The sequence below is a fragment of the Ambystoma mexicanum genome, chromosome 12 (genome assembly GCF_040938575.1).
Source record: "Ambystoma mexicanum isolate Mex_15411 chromosome 12, UKY_AmexF1_1, whole genome shotgun sequence".
NCBI classification, from domain to species: domain Eukaryota; kingdom Metazoa; phylum Chordata; class Amphibia; order Caudata; family Ambystomatidae; genus Ambystoma; species Ambystoma mexicanum.
Window position 1 is genome coordinate 965,217,299 of NC_090936.1, and position 21,733 is coordinate 965,239,031.

General features: G+C 47.1%; 1 protein-coding gene across 1 annotated transcript in view; it reads right to left on the reverse strand.

Moving 5' to 3' along the window:
• The window catches only part of LOC138514141 (uncharacterized), a 198,325-nt gene that overhangs the window by 128,613 nt on the left and 47,979 nt on the right, over positions 1 to 21,733 (reverse strand). Inside the window, exon 3 of the mRNA XM_069629439.1 lies at positions 18,101 to 19,924. Coding sequence (XP_069485540.1) covers positions 18,101 to 19,924 — 1,824 coding nt within the window. The remainder of the gene's footprint in view (positions 1 to 18,100; positions 19,925 to 21,733) is intronic.

Genomic DNA, 21,733 nt, shown 5'->3' on the forward strand with positions numbered 1-21,733 from the left:
GCTGCCGATTCTTAAATCGTATGCCAGAGAAAAGTAATGTAGTTTTAAAAGGTCAAGCCAGGGAAACAAAATCATACGTAACAAACATTTAAAGAATCAATAAATTAAAAATCGAGCAATCTATCCAAAAAGTAGAAAAGTGTTAAACAGACTTCATTTGAGAGTCATGTGTACTAACAACATGTTCTAAAATGCAAACTAGTATTCAGGAAAAGCGACCTCCATGTATTCTGGTCACCAGAAAAAAAACAAAGTAATTAACTAGCATATTTAGCAGGCCTTCAGGTCAAATGCTTCAATCCCATCAGGTCGCCTCAGCATTTCCTCATGCAAAGAAAAAAATGAAAACCTATGGCCAGACAATACAAGTAAAAGCATTGTGCTCAGGTGTCAGGATTTCTTTAACAAACGCAAACAAATGTAGGATTCTTCAGATTTAAAATTCAGCTAATCTGATCAATGGTACAATATTTCAGATTTTAGTCTTATTGGGCAAGCTGAGTCGTCACTCGCTACCAACTCTGTATGGTAATTGTTAATTGAATAGAACACAGTTTTGCGTGCAAACATTTTATGTGAGTGCATGTACTCTGCCTTATGAACTACTGGAATGCAGGTCCCCCTACTATTTATGGAGAGGAAAACCTGTCGCACTTAGCCAATCCAGAGTGTATGGATTGTATACTGAAGCTCAGGAGACTTGGCAGTCACATCTTTATCACAGCACTTCCACTGGCATTAAAAGTATGAACTTTTAAGGTTACAATAGTGTGAGAACCCTGCCATGGAATAGGAAATGGTGGAAGAGTAATAACTTTTAGCTATGGAATACATTTAGTATTTTCCAGTCATTTGTTTTTAGGTGGCTCAGGAACCTTGGCCCCAGGCCCCTCACTAGCCCTTTTCTGTGGTGACATACTTTTTTCACAGGCGATTGGGCTCATGCAAGGGGCGCAGAGGCCATCTCCTTTGGAAAGCATAAAAAGAAAACATCACACACCGGACAGAGCCTTGAGGTGCGAATAGACAGCCCTTTGGCAGTGGAGAGTACTGGTAACAGCCATGATCCCATGCTGGTGCACCCCCACCCAACAAGAGGCATTCATACTATATTTTTATAATAGATTATTTTTAAGAAGAACTATCCCTGATCTAATAACCCCCACCACGGCGCAAGAACCAGACTCATTTTTTTAATAAAACCTAATAATCAGATTAAAAACAATCAAGAAATTAAAGATGGTCCCAGACTTTGAATACTGCGAAAGTCATCCACAATATTCCACATAAATACAGGCAGCTTATCTATAGAAAAGAAGCACAACGGGGCGCTGTTGCGCGCATCAGACATGGCTGCCTGAAAGGCGAGCTCCGGCTCCTACAAAAATCCTGATTTAAAATATCCTGCCAACGCCGCTCTACACTCCTGCACTAACCCTGAAAGAACAGGGCGAATCCGTGGCGGTCTCGTTGTGCTACCCCGCCCGGAAAACGAAGCAGCTGCGAGAAGGCGGTGTGGCCGCCCCGCGGCTCCACAGGATATCTGTTGTGGGCCGGAGGCGTAAAGGGGAAGACCCGGCCGCAGTGGGGGCGGGGCACTGCAGTGAATTCTGCAACGCGAAGCCCCTGGAAGGAGCGGAGGGCGACGGCATCCCCAGTCTGATGCGTGGGAGCACCGCTCGAGGAGGACTTGATTGTCCGAGGCATAGGAGGTTAATCCGGAATCGTATCAAGCCGCCGGCTGAGCTCTGCGTGCCTCTGGCTGGCGTGCATTACGAGAGGCTGCGCCCACTGCCTGGAGGCTCGGCCCTGATCCCCCACTGAGGCACTCCGACGGAGGCACCAGGGAGCAGGGCAGAGACACACGGAAGGGCGCACTCTGGCACCACAAACAAGTAAGTGGGGCGAGGTGAGAGGAAGGCCCCCCACTGCCACTGTAATACACTATATGGCGGGAATGGTGCCCGGCGGGGTGTGAAACATGGAGGAAACCCCCCTCAGAGTGCACTTTGGACTGGGGCCACAACAGCGAACAAACAAGAGGCCCAGGGCGTGTAATATATGACACGTGGTGAGGGAACATTGAAGTGAATATCGTGGGCCTGCGCAAGCACTGAAAAGAGGACACTGAGGGCTGTTTCTTCCCCCCCCCCCCTTGCATATGGTGAGCCCTGGGAGGCACTAGGTAGCACAGGAACTGGACTAAAACCCCACCTGTCCCTGGGGAAATGCAGGACGGCGCACCGCCAAGAACCACAGTGAAATATACATCCTGATCAGAAGGTGGGGGCCCGCCTGAGGTGGATCCACGCTCCATTAGCAGGAACAAGAGCAAGAGTGCTAATATCCGGTGCAAGCGGGAGATGAGGTGGATATAGAGCCTTTACACTACCTGGTCCCCTCCCACGGAACAGTAAGTGGCAGATCATAATACGTGGGAGAATACAGTCCACTCTAAGGCCATATACTAAACCACATGGGCCGCACCGAGAGGAAGGGTACAGGAGGAAAAAAGACCGGCCCAATGGACTCCTTCGCCAGCTCCCAACCATGCAGGGCGACTGACAGGGTGCAACAGGCACCCGGCAGACAGGGAGAGGACTACTAGGAGCGCCTGGCAACACTGGTCCAGAATGGTTTTATGGCAGTTAATGTCAAATTGGATGACAGTGGCAACGATCGGATCCCTGAAAGCTAGAGTGGAGAAGGAGAGCTCGCGTATCACAGAAACGGAGAATAGAATTAGCACAAATGAAGACACAACATGGCCGCGACATAGCCCAACTCCAAACAGAATTACGCAAAACTCAAAGTAAGTGTGAAGATTTGAGATATAGAAGGAATAACACCAGGATCGTTGGAGTTGCGGAAACCTTTGGTAAAGGCGACATGGAGCGACAAGAGGAACACCTTTTGAAGGACATCCTAGGGGCAGAATCTTTCTCGGAACATTTCCTTGTGGAGAGGGCCCACTGCACTCTAGCTCCACCGCCGAAACCAGGGGCACCGCCTCGCACCATAATAGCGCGTATCCTTAACTACAGAGACAGAGATGCAGTACTCAGACTCTCCAGAGAGAAAGGCACTCTATATTTTGAGCATAACAGAATCCATATATGCCCAGATTTCTCCGCTGGTGTACAGGCGCAGCGACGATCCTACGAACCAGTGAAAAAACTGCGGATGCGCAATGTACCCTACGCCCTAGTCTTCCCTGCGAAAAATCAGAATCCAACATGGTGGCACAGCCCATTTTTTTGAAAACCCCACGGAAGCCATGACATACGTGGAGGCTTCTATCCCGTTGCCTCCCAGGGATACGGCAAATGATCAAAACGCCGGACTCCAGCCGGGAGCGGAGATACGAGACGCAGCAGACTGACTGGAATATACCATCTGATCCTCATCACAGGAAAACTGGAACACTTGCAGTGAGCGGACTAGACACAGGTTTATTGTAGCTTCGAGCCGTGAGCCCCTGGAAGGAAGCCGGATGGCTGCAGCAGGCTACACTCAGGAAAGCTCCAACAGTTTTGGGGAACGGCCATAAGGGAAGCTCCAAGAGCTATAGGGCAGCATCGTCATGTTGGGGGAGATGATGCGGGTGGGGGGGGGGGGTTATCAATTTGCTATATGAAACTGCACCATGTTGAGTTGTGTGGGATTCAAGTTGGGGGGTGGGGGGGGGGGGATGTGGTTCGGGAACCCAGTTGGGAGCGTTCTGCAAGTTAAAATTGGTGGTTGCGTCGCTGTACATGACATGCTTCCTAAGAATAACTGGGACAAGAAACACGGTATTAACACAGTCATGGCGCACGCCGAAGTGATGACTCAGGGGCCGAAGTTGAAACTTCTTACATGGAACGTCCGAGGTCTGAACAATCAAACCAAGCAAGGTGGGAGCCTATGTCACTAGGCATCATCCTCAGGTGATTATGCTGCAGGAAAACCCACGCACTCCGAAAGGTAAACTTAGACTTCTTGAAGAACTGGGGGCAACATAGATACTACACGGACTACTCCACACAGGCAAGGGGTGTTCTCACTCTTATACATTCCTCTGTAGGCTTTCGATATGGAAAGAACAACGTGGATGCTCAGGGTCGCCATGTCATAGTATGGGGTAGTGTTGCGGGGAGGGAAATGGTGTTAGTAAATACCTATGGTCCGAATCTAGATGACCCTGACTTTTACATAGACGTGGTACATGAAATAGGATAGACGGGGTGCGAACAGATCCTGTGGGGAGGGGATTTCAATACAATCCTGGATGTCACACTAGACCGCTCCACTACCAAACACTGAGCTCCCTCTAAGACAGCAGCTATGCTACAACAGATCCCATCACAATTGATAATGGTGGACGCCTGGGGTCACTACATCCACACAAAAGGCAATACACATTTTATTCATGGGTGCATGTTACAGAGTCCAGAATAGATTACTGGTTGGCCTCCACAACCCTCATGCACCAGATTGATAATTGTGAGATACTTCCCCGTACCCCATCAGACCACTCCCCCGTCACGATAGAAATGACATTAGGAAACACAAAACGGCCAGCTAAGAGATGGCGGATGCCTCCAGACATTCTCAAGAACCCAGCTGTAGCCGAGGCACTGCATATTGAGGTGGAACACTTCTTTGACATCAACAGGGGTTCAGTGGATAGGAATTCCACCCTTTGGGAAACCTTCAAGGTCTGGGTGAGAGGAATACTGATTTCCAAGTCCACGGGTATGCTAAAGGCAGTCAGGGTTGAGCTGGCGGAGATTGAACAACACCTGGGTAACCTGGAAGCGCGATACACAGGATAGCCAAACCCTCTCTGACATCAACTGTAGCCTACTGGAATTTAATAAACTAGCAACTAGGGAACTGCTCTACCCCACATTGAGCGCGCAGGTCTGGAGAGGGGAATAAAGCAGGCCGTACCTTAGCTAACCTATTAAAAGCCGGAAGACAGCACACGCCGATCTCAAGCATTCTAAACGGAGACGGTACAGTGGCCACTAGTGAAGAAGGGATAAACGAGGAATTTACACGGTTTTATTCAGACCTCTATTCCAACCATGATTCGAAATCCGAGGACGTACAAAAGTACCTCGACAATATCACTCTCCCGACACGGCCAGTAGAATACAAACTCGCGCCGACCAGCCCCGGACCACTGACGAGGTCGCAGAGGCGATCAAATCATTAGCCAACGGCAAGGCACCGGGCTCGGACGGATTAGGAGCGGAATTGTATAAGGAACTAACGAGGAACTGACCCCGGTGCCATTGTCAGTTTGGGAGGAAGCTATAGAGCTGGGAACCCTGCCACCTTCAATGAGAGCGGCCATAATAACAGTGCTATTGAAACCTAGACGACCACCCAACGAGATGTCCTCATACCGACCCTTGTCCCTGATAAATTGTGACACCAAAATCTTTGCTAAAATCCTGGCAACGAGACTCCTACCGCACATGCCCATATTAGTACATCCAGATCAATGTGGCTTTATTCCCACCAGATCGACGGCTCAAAACCTTAGGAGACTGTTTGGAGTCATGGCGGTAGCGGTATCGCTCGACGCTGAAAAAGCGTTTGATTCAGTATCATGGTTGTATTTGTTTAAAGTGCTTGAGAAATTTGGGATTGGCCCATACTTTCTGAAATGTGGCGGTTTGTTTAACTCAGACCCTGGGGCCAGAGTGCTGACTAATCGCATGCTGTCCGACTGGTTCGGGTTGGGTAGGGGCACGCGACAGGGATGTCCTTTTTCCCCCCATACTATTTGCCTTACAATGGAACCAGTCGCAGCAGCCATCAGGGACAGAGGGGCATAACGATGGCAGGCCTCACCCAATCAATATCCTTATATATGGATGATACACTGCTGTATATCCATGAACCAGATGTACATCTGGGTCCGGCGATCGAAACCATTCATGAGTTTGCCGAATACTCAGGCTATAAAACCAATAGATCCAAATCTGAGATCTTTCCCCTGACCCCCGCCACGCAATGCCCGAATAACACATGGCCTGCAGTGGTCTCCAACTAAAATATGATATTTGGGCATTATTGTTTCCGGAGAAGGAGCCTCCCTGTACGCTGACAATCATGAACACCTATTGAGTAGCATATCCACTAAACTTCGCCTATGGACACAACTCCCTATCTCACTTATTGGTCGAGTGGCTATACTGAAAATGGTCATTCTGCTGAAACTAAAATATCTATATCTATATCTATATATCTATATATATATTCACTAACATACCGATATGGCTGGGTGCACAGTTTTTCGCAGCCCTCCGATCCTTAGCAGTAGAGTTTGTATGGGGCGGGGGAGAGGCCAGAATGAAGTGGGGAAAAATGGTGGAGCCATACAACAAAGGGGGCACAGCTGCCCCAGACTTTGAGCTATACTACCTGGCGGCGCAAGCTCAGTTTGTTAGATTCTGGTATGATGAGCTGAACACTTCGCCTCACATATGTATTGAGAAACACTCGGCACGCCCAACCGACCTACGCTCCATAATCTTTAAAGTTAAGCATAAAGACGACTGCCCATTAGATCCAGTCAGCACAACAGTACGTGCTTGGTCTAGACTCTACCGCAGTCTCCAACTAGAGAGACTACCTATTACTCGGAAGCTCCCTTCTGGAACTTCCCCGGAAAACCTGGGACCCAGAGGGGAAATTCAAAATTAAAGATATCTACCCCAATGGCAAATTCATAACGTTAGAGGAGTTTAAGGGTGGGATGGGGAGGGATCAGTTGAAAATACTACAATATCATAGGATGCGAATGGCCTTCAAGGCCAGATGGCCTCTGTTCCCCGACGAGCTTCCCCAACACCCATGCTTCGCAGCTTTGTCCACACAGACGGGAGTCAGCGTCTCTGGGCTCTATGCAGTGGTACAGGCAACCATGCCAACGACAAACAAGATTAAAACTTCCTGGGAAGCTGATCTGGTAACCACCAGATCGGACGAGGCGTGGGAAAGATATTGTGATCTAACCAAAAGTTTATCTATTAACGCAGACCTCTGCCTGATCCAATTTAAGGTATTAAATAAGTTGCACTACACACCCGAGAAGATAGCTAAATTTACACAAGACGGATCAGACAGCTGCCAGAAATGCAGGTGCGACCGTGCGACTCATTCCACATGTACTGGAGCTGCTCACCCATACACAGGTTCTGGGGAGAAGTAGCGTCCATCCTAGCAGAAATGACAAGTCCCAGCTGACCTAACACCCCAGAAATATCTATTTGGGGACATTGGGAAGATCTCGGAAGAGACCAGAAGACTATTTAATGTGGCATGCATAGTGGCTAAAAAATGTATATTACAGAAATGGAAGAGTACACATGTGCCATGCATCAATCACTTTCTCAAAGAATTGTCATAGGTCAATGAATGTGAGGAACAGTACATAATATCACTCCCGAGATCTAGTAAAAAGACATTTGGGCTCCGTTCAGAGTATACTTGTGTGAAATGGGGTCGGCTGGTGGCAGCCCGGCTAGACCTGGAAATGAACCGGCAGTGTAGACTTTACATGTTTTTACTGTGTTTGGATACTTGTTAATGAAATTACTGAATTGTATGGAATGCTATGTTGGAGCGACGTGTACCACCTTCAAAAAAGAAAAAAAGAAAAGCACAACCTGCTTGCTATTGTCCACACTCCATCTTGCACAAACATTTATATATCTATAAACACAGACACATGTACACATATTATAGTCGAGATAAAATTGGATCTTCTAATACCAGAAGATACCTAAACCATGCACTGTATTCTCGGTTTGGAATAACAACCCAGAATAAACAAGTCACTATATTATACCAGCAATCCCTGGTGTCTAGTAAGAAAGAAGTTCCTTATACATGTCACAATCATTTCTAATCATTTTCATAACAAATTACAAGTAGTGATGCAAGTGTATGGCTTTCCCAACAACCCATTTTTAACCACAGCAAAATAGACTAGGGACTCTGGTTGCCCTGGGGAAGTATTTAGAAATCACTACCAGGTAGAACCTTTTACTTGGAGAGCAAAACGGTATCCAGTCAATGCATCAAATACAAAGTATTGAATGCCAAAAGCATCGAAAAAAGTAATTGAAAAAAAAAAAAAGCATTGATGGATTTTTTTCAAAGGTAAAGGTTTTATTTTAATTGTAATGGGTAAAGAAAAGGGGGTTGAGGGGGACCCCCCCCCCCCAATAAATAAAAAAACATTTGATGCTTTATTTTCGTTTCTTTTTCTTAGATGCCAAGGCATTTGATGCAATCACTATAAACCAGCAAAACATCCTGATGGATTAGAGTGTCAAACAAGAACAAGATAAAAACTGAAATGTAAGAGGAACAACTTCATTTTAATTGGCATTAGGGGTCCACTTACTGCAGAATCCTATTTCTGTGCAATGTTAATTGGAAAGACATTGGTTAACCTGCCATTTTCTTGGAAATGAAGGAGAGCAACTAAACCCATTTCTATAACACTTTGAGTAGTAGAAAATGCTATTGTATTTGTCATTTATATAGTCAGGAATTTTATTTTATGTAATTTATGGTTTTTCACAGGTCAAGAACTTTATGAATCCATGTAACTCAGAGACGTACAAAGCGCTCGCAAAACCAGATATACATTTGCTCCTGTGAAAACCCAGGTAATTAAATAATTAGTTCCTGTCACAGACAACTATGCCCTGTATTTCGCATTTGGCGATTCCAAGATGGCCACTGAACTCTAGGGACGTACTCCTCGAGTCCTCCATGCAGGAAGGTGCAGAAAGGTGTTAAAAGCATCCGAAATCGTAGGGGAAAGTCTTCCCCGGCTGTCCGCAGGTGCCCCAACTACAATATTTCCAAAAATACTGAAGATTAAGGCTGGTGCCCCATTGAGCGGACCCGACCGCGACATGAGCGTTACACGCAGAGGCTGCATGGCGCGAGTCTAAATCGTCAGGGAAGGAGGAGGAACCCAGATCGTGGCAGCAACTCCGTGAGCCCCTGACTGGGGCTGGTTCGGGAGGGATCGGGGGGTGGGGGAGGGGGGGGGGGACAGAAAGAGACCAGGCGGGAGGCGACCGAACCACTCTCCACCCAGAGCATTGGCTGTGAAAAGCGCCCGACAGCCAGAGGTCAAAGCAAGGGACAGAAGTAAGGAGCGGCCCGGGCCGAGACTCAGTTGCCGGAAGGTACGCCCTTAGCAGAAAACAGGACCCCAGGTCCCTGCAGGAGTCGCACCGGAGAGAGCCGATCCTCGGCCCATAGAAAAGAAAAGTGAAGGGACCTTCGCAGCTCCACCCGTGAACCCCACGGGCCATCATACGTGGCAGTCCCGAGCTGTCGGGAGCCCTCGCCACCCGGCATCTGGACAGGCGAAGACGTTGTGTGGAGCGGACCTGGGTCCCACAGGAGGTCGGGTGTGCCAGGATCTTCGTGCCTGGGGCGGGACAAGACACGGACACAAGTAAGAGAACAGTCGGGAATCAGACGGCTCCGGTCCCAGGGGGACCCATTAACATTTCAAAGCCCCAGTAATCGCCAACAACGCCCCGATCAACCTAGTGTGGAGTGGTAGTGAACACCCCGAGACGGTCTCAGAGCTAGGCAATGAACTAATCCATTGCTGGAGGGAAATATAGACCGCGAACTGAGACCTCCCCCCCCCCCCCAACCCCACCAAGGGACGCAACATCGAAGCCGAGCTTTTGTGTTATCATTTCTGGTGCCAAGGTAGGAGCACTTGCACAGAGGCCCATCACCCACTGGCAAGGAATGAGAGCGGAGTACTACCAGGTGGCATAAACTCTGTACTCCATCGTGCCATAGTGGCCACAAAGGCCCATAGTGACCAGCTGTACTCAAGAAAGGAGGGAACGGAATACATGCTTGTACACATTGCATAGCACTGAAATCCTATGCATTTGTGCTGGACAACAGTGCATTACCCAAGCAGGGTAAAGCTCCAGAACATAGAGAGAAGTGCGGTGTGTGAAAGGATAAGGAAGGTAAGGAAGAACCGTCCCCAAGTAAGTAACACCTACGGCCGCAGAACAGAACCTTTGCCTGCCACTAGGAATACAAGAGGCCCCTACTGCCATGGTGCCCCGTATAGTGTGCATTCGATGCCGGGGACCAAATCTAAGTGCACAAGTACCAGAACGCCGGCAAAGAGTCAAGAACGCCAGCTCGAGGTGCTGGAGCGCGAAACAGAGGACCGACTCCCCCGTCTCCAGAAAGCCTTCACACAGCAAGCCGCCCTCCATCCCCATACAAAATGGCTTCGGATAAAGAAGAACTTCTAAACTGCCTGAAAGGTATGGAAGCCAGATTAACAAATACATTCCAAAACCAATTGGAGCTGATGAAGGATGATCTAAAATCCTCACTGCAAGGGGTCAGGAAAGGAATGAATGACCTGGGGGACAGGGTAGACGTGTTTGAAAATGGACTATCACACATGACAGAAGAACCAAAGCAAAACAACATCTTGTTGGACCAGGTTGCTAGAGCTACGAACAATCTAAAACTCTGAAGATCTGGAAACAGATCCCGAAGGTCCAACATACAAGTCAAAGGATTCCTAGAGATGATCCTAGATAAAGACTTGAGTGACACCATGCAACACTGCTTTAGCAGCATCCTGAATGACACCCGCTCAAAGAGGTTTGCGTTTGATAGGATTCACCGGGTGGGTCCAAAATGCGAGGAGCTGGGGGGCAAGACCCAGGGACGTCCCAATTGCTATGACATCTCTCGGCTTAAAAGAAGACATCCTAAGAGCCGCACGCACCCACAAGGAGCCAACGATCAACGGAGGCCGCATTCAGTTGTACCAAGACCTGGCACTAGTCACTCTCCACAAGCGGAGGCTCATGCAACAGATTATGAAAACTCAACAGGCGAAACAAATCACGCACAGATGGACCTACCCGTTTGGCCTCACCTTCTCTTGGGAGGGAAAACAAAGGCGAATCATTACATGCGAAGAAGGCCTATCGCTGTTACAAATGGAGGATGAGCAAAGCCTAGCGGAAGATAGCCCACAACACAGTGCCCCCAACACTCAGAATAACCCCTGGGAATGGTCGACCGAAAAGAAAAGAAGAGTGAACAGAGAAAAGAAATGGTCCGGCCCATTCAAATACAGCGAGAGAGACCCTGAAGAGCAAACAAAAAAGATCACTCCCTGGAACGGACAACGTTGAAGCACCAAGTCAGGGCAGATAGTCTGCAAACAAAATCACAAGAATCCTGCACGGAGGCGGGAAAACAGTACATTTTGGAATCTGCCCAGGGATAAGTACCAAGCCCGGCATATGAACAAATGGGGTTCAAAGGTGACCTGTACCCAGAGAGGGACACCGGAGGGGCGGGGGGGTGTTTGAGATTCAATGATCCCTAGCCACTAAAGCCCCATAGGGAGGGGGGTTAGTGAAAGGGAGTTTTGGAATTGGGTAGGGAAAGGAGAGTACATGTCGAGACATAATGTACATGACAAGTGGCCCAGACCGCTAAGAGACAAAACAGTGGTCACCGGAATGGAGAGGTATTAAGAGCATCAAAAGGAGAGGAGGCCAGAGCAAGGTGAGAATCCCACGTTCCTATGGCAGAAACAACAATATTGCAAAATGTACAGGGGCTCTACTCCCCCAGGAAGCACTGCGCAATCCTCAGCAGACTTGAAAGGATGCAAGCAGCAATTGCAATCCTGCACGAGACCCATCTGCTACAGGCCGATGAGAAAAGGCTGCGAAACAGGGTCTTCACCTCTAGTGGCTCAAAAACAAAGGGGGTAGCCATTTTAATCAATAAAGATCTAGGATTCCAGAAACACCTGATCTGCGACGAGGAAGGGAGATATCTGGGGATTAAAGGGATAATCAAAAGGAAGACATACGATGCTGGAAGTTTACGCACCCAACGATAAACAAGACGTATATATTACTGAGCTCCTGAAGAAAATAGGGAGATGGTGCGAAGGTTATACAATTATAGTGGGGGACTTTAACTGTGTGATGATCCCTAGCCTCGATAAAACACTTCCACCCATGGCTGCAGACCTTAGGAACAGACAAGCCCTGGGGACATTTTTTAGAGACATGGCACTTCTTTCAGTGGAAAAATAGAGAATATATGCATTATTCATATATGCATTTTTCTGCAGTACATAAAGGCTACGCTGGGATAGACATGATCCTGGTCTCGGCAGCCCTCATCCTGGGTGACTAAGGTGGAGATTGGGACACAATACCTATCTGACCACTCGCTGGTCATAATGTGCATAGAGGGGGACAGAGAGGGGCAAACAGCGTCCTCCTTGGAGAGTAAATGATCTCATCCTGCGAGACGTAGCACTCCGGGCACATATGGAGGATACCATAAATAACTACTTCCAACAGAACGATAATGGGGAGGTGGACTGGAAAACAGTCTGCGACGCGGGTAAGGCGGTAGTGCGAGAAGAGTTCATTGCACAAGCAGCAACATATTACAGGGAGAGGGCCCGGATAACTCAGAAACTGGAGCAGGCACTGAAAGAGGCAGAGAATAAACATAAATCGTGACAAACGCAAAAATCGTGGCGGGAGCTAAAGAAAACCATACGGCGGACAGGGTGGCGCAGTCGCTACTAAATACCAAACAGTCATACTACGTACATGGGGGGAAAAGCAAAAAGATTCCTCGCTGTGAAACTGAATAAACAAAAAATCCCATAATTACATAGTTAACCTTAAGAATAGAAGGAGAGAAACATGCATGACAGAAGAAAAACTAGGAAATGATGGTCCAGTTCCTTAAGGATCTGTTACGCAAGGAAAATCTGAACTAGGCAGACCAAAGATCCTACCAGCTCGCAACCCCGTTACAGCAAATTTCAGGACATGGAGGAACTGGGGGCTCAATTTACGACCCAAGAAATCAGCGATGCCATTTCGCATCTACCGGGAAATAAAACCACAGGCCCGGATGGTCTGGGGAATGGCTATTACAAAACTTTTTGTGCACAATTACAAGGGCCCCTTTTCTGTCTCTTTAATGTCATCAGGGAGACCTGTTCGGTTTCATTGGATATGGCGCGATCCCCGACGATACTAGCTCTAAAACCAGGGAAGGACCCCTCAGAATGTTCCAGCTACCGTCCAATTGCGCTCCTGAACACGGATGCAAAACTAAATGCCAAAATAATAGCCAACTGTCGTAGGTCCTTCCAGACATTATCCACGAGGACCAAGCAGGGTTTATCAGAGGACGACACACCCAAGATAACGTTAGGAGGGTCAGACATAATCGAATGGGGAGTAAGAACGGAAGAGAAATCTGCAATTGCGGCCCTGGGCGCTAAACGGGCCTTTGACAGCCTAGACTGGGATGTGGAGCAGTATTCAATAAAAGGGTCTTATCAAATATCCAGTGTCCATCCACATCACATTCTTCCTAGTGAATAGCCAGAAATCGAAACAGGTAGACATCCGGAAGGGAAGGATGCCAGTTACCCCCATTAATCTTCGCAATGGCTATGGAACCATTGGCACTCCAGTTCAAGGGAGATTCTGACATAAAAGGGGTGCTAGCTGGGGGAACGTCACAAAAGATAGCACTGTACGCAGCCGACATTATGCTACGCATGGGAGACACCAGGAACACACTGCCGAAGGCCATAGAGAAGCTAAGGCAGTTTGCCGCCACCTCCGGGTTTTCAATAAACTACTCCAAATCCAAAGCATTAAACATAACAGAGGAGTCAGAAGTAATCGAAAACCTGAGAGAGAGGTTCCCCCTGATCTGGGAAAAGGACCCCCTGGAATACAACTGGCGAGAGATCCCGAGAGCTTGTATAGAACAAACATCCCATCGCTATGGAAACAACTACACAAGGACTTGCAAAGGTGGGACAATCAAGAACTGTCATGGTACGCAAGGCTCAACAATAAAAATGATTCTCCTGCCCCGGCTGCTATATGTGGGGAGCTCGATACCCACTGCGATCCAGCACCGTCAAATTAAAGAACTTCAAAACGCAATCTTCAAGTTCACATATGGTGAGGGGCGACCCAGAATACACAAATGCATCCTGACGCGCCTGCCGCTACTGGGAGGTCTGGGAATCCCGGCTATAGGGAGGTATACTATGGCTGCACACGTGGCCCCAATGCTCAACTTGTCTAAACAAGGGAACACAAAAGGCTGGTGTAGGGTCGAACAGGCAGCTACTCCAATCCCACTACTGGCACTCCAAGCACTAAACCCCAAAGCCCGGGAGTCGGGGAAGAAATTGTTGGAAGCTACTAGGGTATCCCTGCGATGCTGGGACAGAGCCATGCAAAGGAAGCAGATCAAAACAAGGTTTGGGCCCATTCTCCCCAGTAGCACACAGTATAGACTTTACCCCAGACCTACAGCCGAAATTCTGTGAAGGATGGAAGGATGCAGAAGCCGTGACTTTGAAGGAAATGTTCCAGAATGGAGTCCAGATTCCCTTCACGGAGTGTAAAAGAAGGTTTGATATCAGTGAGTGAGAAAGGTTCAGATACACTCAAGACATTGGATTTCCCATTCAGCAGTGAAAAAAGCAGCTACAAGTACCCCCAACAGGTCTTGAGCTAACCATGCAGGAGGGGGATGGACAGCAAGAGGGATCTCGAGAATATACAGGCTGCTTGACGGAGCACAACCGGCAGACAACCTTCCATACAAAAGGAGCTGGGAAAAAGACATTGGAGAATCTATCACGGAAGTAGAGTGGAGCAAGATATGGGTTAGAGCCCACAAATCATCTAAATGCACAGTGATAAAACAGGCAGTGTATAATCTTTGCTACAGATGGTACATGCCCCCCCACAGATTACATAAAATTAACCAAGAATATCCCTCGCAGTGCTAGAGAGGTTGTAGGGAGAGGGGTGGGGGGTATGTACTGCATGTGGTAGACATGTCCTAAAAGCAGTGACCTACTGGAAGGAAGTATTAGCGCACATTAGAGACATAACTGGCAGAGAATTACCAATGTCTACAAAAATAATCCTACTGGGGGTGGTTGCAGAGGGCTCGTATGGAGCATCAGGTCACACCGCCTCCCTGACTATGCATCCATCGGCGGCAAGAATGGCACTGGCACAATGCTGGAAGATGAGAGCGGCCGACAACGCTATGGTGGTGGGGTGGGACATGGCAATGGAGAAAGTAACCGCCATAAAAGCAGGGAAATACCTGAAATTCTTATCCACTTGGTCCCCTTTTCAGGACTTTGTTGGGGAAAAAGAAGACCTATTCTATAAACCAGTGTCTCAAGAACTGTCATGTCTGTTGACAGCCAGGAACACAAAGGAAGCAAGCCTCCTATACGGGGAAAGGCTAGAGGAAGGGTGAAAAGACTGGGACTTAATAAGGGAAACCTGGGGGGTGGGGGAAATGACTTCGAATAGGAGGGTTAAAAATTGGGGATTTCAGTAGTACAGTGATAGACATCTAAGTTACTATACGAGTTCATACTGCTATGTGTCATTCTATGTGTTATGGTTTGTAAAAGATCTGTGCCTCCGAAAGAAAAATAAAACTTAAAAATGTTTTTAAAAAAATAAACTGCATTGCGCCTCCAACATCCAACCCGTTTACTCTCCTTCCCCTGTATACTAATTACCAGGGTGGTGTGACCTGGAACACCTCTCAGGAGGAAGGGGGCATTCTCCACCCAGCCTATTGTTGCACTCGGGAGGAGTATATATAGTCAATCCTCGAGAAGGAGGCGTGTACGTTGGAGTAGAATGAGAACCCCTGCTCCCCAGGATGACGCTCTCGCCAGACATCTCCTAAACCCATGGCGTCCATGAATACACTGCGTTTTGTCTGGGGGCCCGTGGGTCTACCCAGTGTAGGGCAGTCTATTGATCGTTGGCTGTGTCGTATCGTTAAAGGCCCCCCCCCCCGTATTGTCATATCCCTGCCTTTGTTTAGCCAATAAGGTATGAACCTGCTGAAACATCTCAGCTTGAAGTGTTGGTGGTACATAGACATCGATTATGCATACAGTTTCTCCCTACAAGGTGCCACTCACATGGTGCACTTCCAGTGGTGTCGCCCTTCAAACCAAGATAGCCACCCACCTCGAGCCTCTGGCGGATACCAGTGTCTTCCACCACTGAGTACTTTCCCTGCCCCAAAAAGGTACAGCGTCCCCTGCAGCAGGACAATATCAGTCTTGCGAGCCACCGAAAAATTAGAGACAGGGCCACTCTTGATTTTGCCCATGACCGACAACTCAACATCCTTTGTGGTACCCCAGCCGGTGTCACCATCCTGATCTTGTTCACCTTTCATATGGTCCCAGGGCAAGCCCACAAACCTCCCCCCCCGGGCTAGCTTTCACACCCCCACCCCTTTCCCATATGATCGTACTGTGAATAATGATAAATAAACTCTAAACGGGCCCAACAGGAACACATACCCTTCCCCACACAGCAGCATATGTCACCCCCTAACTTTGCACTAAACCAGGATCACTGGCACGTGATCTGGGGGTTTGTGCCAACAATGTCCCGCACGCTCAGACTAAATTGCCCATACATAAGCCTTTTCCGAAGCTGATTTTACATCACAATCCACTTGCCCGTCATCATCCATTTCCGTTCGGGGTATGTTCCTCTTCTACTCTTGACGGGTTCCGCCAACCACAGCACTCACCATCCAGTCAGTCAGTCAGTCCCAAGCCTCGGTTGGATTCTGACAGAACCGCGTTCCTTGAGATTACTGTACTTTTACCCGATCTCTCTTGCTGCCACCCCTTGTGAACTAGGTTTGATTTTTGCACTGCCACCTACGATTTGCTTTAGCCATTTCTCCAATAAATTCTGCCTTCAATTTATGTACACGTCAGTGATGGGTATTGCTTTGTTTTGTATGGTATGGAGCATCAATAGATGTCCATTCCACAATGTATTGCGTCGGTTTTTACTTTTCTAAAAATACACTGTAGCCAGTTTAACTACTGTCATTATATTTCATTTTTGTGTCACTGTGTCCCGTGTCTGTTCACAAATAAAGTTATGCCCCTTGATGGGTAATTTCTTTCCTCCAATCCACTGAGATAATGATACGATATCTGTGCTTCTAAGTTAAGCCTTTTTATTTTATTTGTTAAATTGTAAAAATAAATTGTGTTCGATTAAGTCAAAACAACAAGAGTACTCTCAAATGACGTTTGTGCCAGACATACCTGAAAACTAGACTGGGCTTTATGTCCACCTTTTATTTAGAAAAAAAACGACCCACCCAAAAATTAAAAAAACTACTTGCATCTTGTGTTTCTGGTAGGAGCCTCCTTTTTATGGTTTATATTTGTCCCCAATTCCTAACATTGTAGGGACAATCTCCCTCTTGTAAACATATCAAAAGACGTTAACATAAGAAATATTGTTAATGTGTAGTACAATTCCAAGATTGCTTACAACTAGGTACTGATTGCAATGTGAACTAAAGCATCTGTGCTTGTGAACATCAAATTAAGACACAATTCTGGTTTACTAATCCATTTGGTCAAGCCTTGGTTCCGAGTTTAAATGATGATACGATATGATAAGGCATTTATAACGTGCCAATACACTAGTGTTTCAAGGGACAACGAGGCAAGGGAGGGGGAACAGAGGGATGACAGACAACGATCATACTAGTCCAGGTATCATTCAGATTGCGCACGTGCAAATGGTATGGCCCAGTATCAATGGCTAAACCAAGTGTACATTTTTCGGTATTCTTACATAGCACTTCATTCTGGATTCCACCACCTTCCAAGCACTGCAAGCGGATTCAAACGTGTGAAGTGCAGGCGGAACTTCAGTCTAAGAGCAGCACTTCAATCATAAGATATCCACCTATTACTTCATGCCAGAACTTTACAAAAGGATTTTGAATATTGGAGGCTGCTTTTCAGCTCGATCACCTCCTATTACAGGGTCAGGGGGATGTCGAAACCTGCCCCAATCTTTGGAAGGCACTGGAGAAATAATTGAGCTATAAAACAGATTAAGAAATGCAAAGAAATGATATCTAACCACAGACCCAATGAGGACTTGTAGTGTAGCCTCACCTGTATGTGTTCGTTCATGCGCAATCATCTTTGATGAACTAACAAAGCGGCTTCCACATTCAGCACATTTAAAGGGCTTCTCCCCGGTGTGAGATCTGCGATGAACAATCAAATTAGAATTTCGACTGAACGCCTTCCCACACTCTGCACAGGTGTGCGTCTTGTTGGGTGTTGTACTCCAATGTATAGTTTGGCTTGTGGTGTGTCCGATGCCCCCTTCACACTCCGAGGATAGGTCTGGTATGTCCGGGGAAGGGCTTTTCTGCTCCATGTGAGCCTCCTCTTGACTCGACACCTGAAGGATATGTTCTTTAGTGACTGCTGATGCTGCGTCAAGAAGCTCTAGTTGTAAGGTATATTCATCATGTTCCCCCTCTGAACAATGATTACTGGGTTCAGCCTCATGTTCAGCATATTGTGCATGATATACAACCAAACATTGGTTACTGGGATCAACTTCTTGATCTTCCCCATACTTATACACACACCCATAAGCAGGGGTAGCATATTTTTCATTGTTTCCCGCTATGTATTCGCTATCCGCATCAACCTCTCGTTTAATATATTCATGATAAACTCCGACAGATCCAATACGGTCTTCAACCTCAAGTTCTGCATATCCATCTCGATACACAGCTATACATCTATTATTGAGGCCACCCTCTGGTTCAACATACTCAACTAAGCGACAAATCTTCAAACTGTTACTTCCTTGTTCACGTTCTGCTTCCTCTTTACAACACACAACAAAACCTTCACTCCTGTGTTCAGATTCGTCATAGCCCTGCTGGACCCCCTCTATACACAAGTTAGAGGGTTCCGAAGAACATGCATCACCTTTATGCTGAACCTCTAAACAGAGGTCACTGGCTGAAGAACTTGCCTCACAGTCCTCTCCAGAAAGTGTTTTGTTGGGTTCCATGTATGCTTCGTGATTATTATCTATGTGGCCTATATTTTGTTCAACTTCTGGTTCAGCAGAATCTTGTGGTCTACTTTCCAACAGTCCGTTTGTATCGGTGTCCTCTTCTACGTGTTTCTGATAGTCCATTTCCAAGCAAGGATTACAAGACTCGGCCCTTGCATGTTCCTGGTGTACCATCTCCTGTTTCTTACAGAGTTCAATTTCAGGATCTATACAATATTGATGCTCAATATTATTGTGCTTGTGTTCAAGTTCAACACAATATTGATGTTCCACATCCTGGTATTTACATATGCCCTCATTTTGAGTATCTGCAAAATTCTCGTGCCCGTTCGGTTCAAGATCAGGTTCTGCACAATATTGGTGTTCCAAGTCTTGGTGTCTGTGTCTGGGCACAATCTCAGGTTCGGCACAATATTGGTGTTCTGCCGGCAGGTGTCTATTAATTGGTTCAGTCTCATGCGCTGCACAATATCGATGTTCCACATCCTGGTTTCTGTTACAAGGTTGAATGTCATGTTCTGCACTACATTGGTGTTCCACAGCCTGTTGGTTAAGAGGCTGAGTCTCTGGTTCTGCACAATATCTATGCTCAACGTCCTGATGTCTATTAGTAGCTTGATGTTCAGGTTCTGCACAATACGGATGCTCCAAATCTTGGCGCTTGGCACTGACCCGAACCTCAGGTTGTGCACAATATTGGTGTTCCACTTCTTGGAATCTCTTTCTGGATCCACTCTCAGAATCTGTATACTCTTGGTGTTTGCTCGACATATTATATGGATTACTAGGCTTCTCTGGCTCAGACGTGGTTTGCTGTTCATTATCCAGGTACTTGTTGCTGAGGTCAACATATTCTTGTTGTGTATATCCCACATAGTGGGGAATAGATTTAATTCCTGCCGAGATAAAATAAATATCAGGAAATTAATGTGGGCATACAAATATTTAATTACTTACTATGTAGTACAGACAAAGACAACGCTCAAGAATATCATCAATTAAGGCGCTTGATCAACAGAAGTCTTATTTTTCCCCTCCAACTCTCTTCCCCCTCCCTCTTCTCCCCCTTTCATTCACTTCCCTTCCTCCAATCTCCCTATCTCTTCTCAGGCTCGCAAACTAGGCGTTCTCTTCGACTCCTCTCTCTTTCTCCAAACACATCTCCCTCACTTCTCGCTCCTGCCGCTTCCAACTCTACAATATTCGCAAAATCTGCACTACTAAACTCTTAATCTCCTCCCTTATCTTCTCCCGGCTCTTCTACTGCTCTTCCTTACTCTTTGGACTCCCTAATTCTCACCTTGCCCCTCTTAAATCTATCTACCACTTTGCTGTGCGCACCCTTTGTCTCCTTACCTCCCGTGATTCCATCTCTTCCTCTCTCTCTTACCTTGGCTGGCTTCCTTTTTCCTCCCAACTTAAATTGCAATTTCTCTGTCTTGTCTTCAAATCTCTTCATGGTCTTGCCCCCCCCCCCTTAGCTCTCCTCTCTCCTCTCCTTCTACTCTCCCTCCCGTTCCCTCCGATCTGCTGTCCATTTCCTTCTCACTTCACTTCTTCCTCCCTGTGGCTCCTCCCGTTTTTGCTCCTTCCAGCTCTTAGCTCCTTTACACTGGAACTCCCTTCCTCTTGCCATCCGTTCTTCCCCCTCCTTCCCTTCATTCCGCACTTCCCTGAAATCTCTCCTTCTCCATCCTCCTCCTTGAATCCCCTACACCCCTTCTACTTCCCCCTTCTTCTCTTTCCCTGACTCTCTCCCCTCCTCTACCCCCCCTCCCTTCCTTTCCCCCCCTCTTGCCCTCCTCCTCCTCTTTCACCCCACCCCCAACCTCTCCCATCTCCCTTTCTCCCGCCCCCTTTCAGTTAATTGCTCTTTCCATTGTTTTGTTGTTTGATTCATATTGTTATGCTTCAACAGTTTATCGTTCATGTTTTATGTATCATGTTCTTTGTACAGCGCTTTGGCGTAAGGCGCTTTATAAATCAATAAAATACAAATACAAAACAGATCACAAATTGAGACACTACAAGCTTCATAGAACAACTATCGCATTACAAGGGAGGCTGCACTATTAAAAAGGTATGAGAGAACTACATATGGAAACGGACAAGAAATGAGGGCCTTTGCAAGGCAAAAACACAAGGATGGTGCAGAGTGGGGAAGTTTACAGGTATTGACCCAAGTACACCATTTTCAACAGTTTTTAAGTTTCATGCTTTGTGACCCTTGCAGACTATTTACAACACACTCAAAACATTTTTTTGTTTTTTAAAAAGCCTAGGAGAGACCATTTACACGGGTGGTGGGCTGTAGGCTACAGGGTGGGCTCGCCACCTCAGGGCATATCACCTCATTAGCACCCATGTAGTATGCTGCACGGGTGCTAATGGTTTAAATAAATAGGAAAGTATTTCCTCTCCGGCATCCCGTTCACGGAGAGAAAATACTACACCAACATGGTCACCATGAAAATGGAAGGCGGGGATCCATATGGAGCCACTCTTCCATTTCCATGGTGGCCACATTGGAACAGGAGCCAACAGGAGCTGCTACGGGGACCCGCTGCTGCAATCAGACAAGTGGGATGAGGGAAACTTTTTAAAAAATGTTTTAAAGCGCAGTTGGTGGTGGGGGGGGGGTGGCAGGCAGAGTAACTACTCATCAGGCAGCTTGGAACGCGGGCTGGCACTAGTAGTGTCAGCAC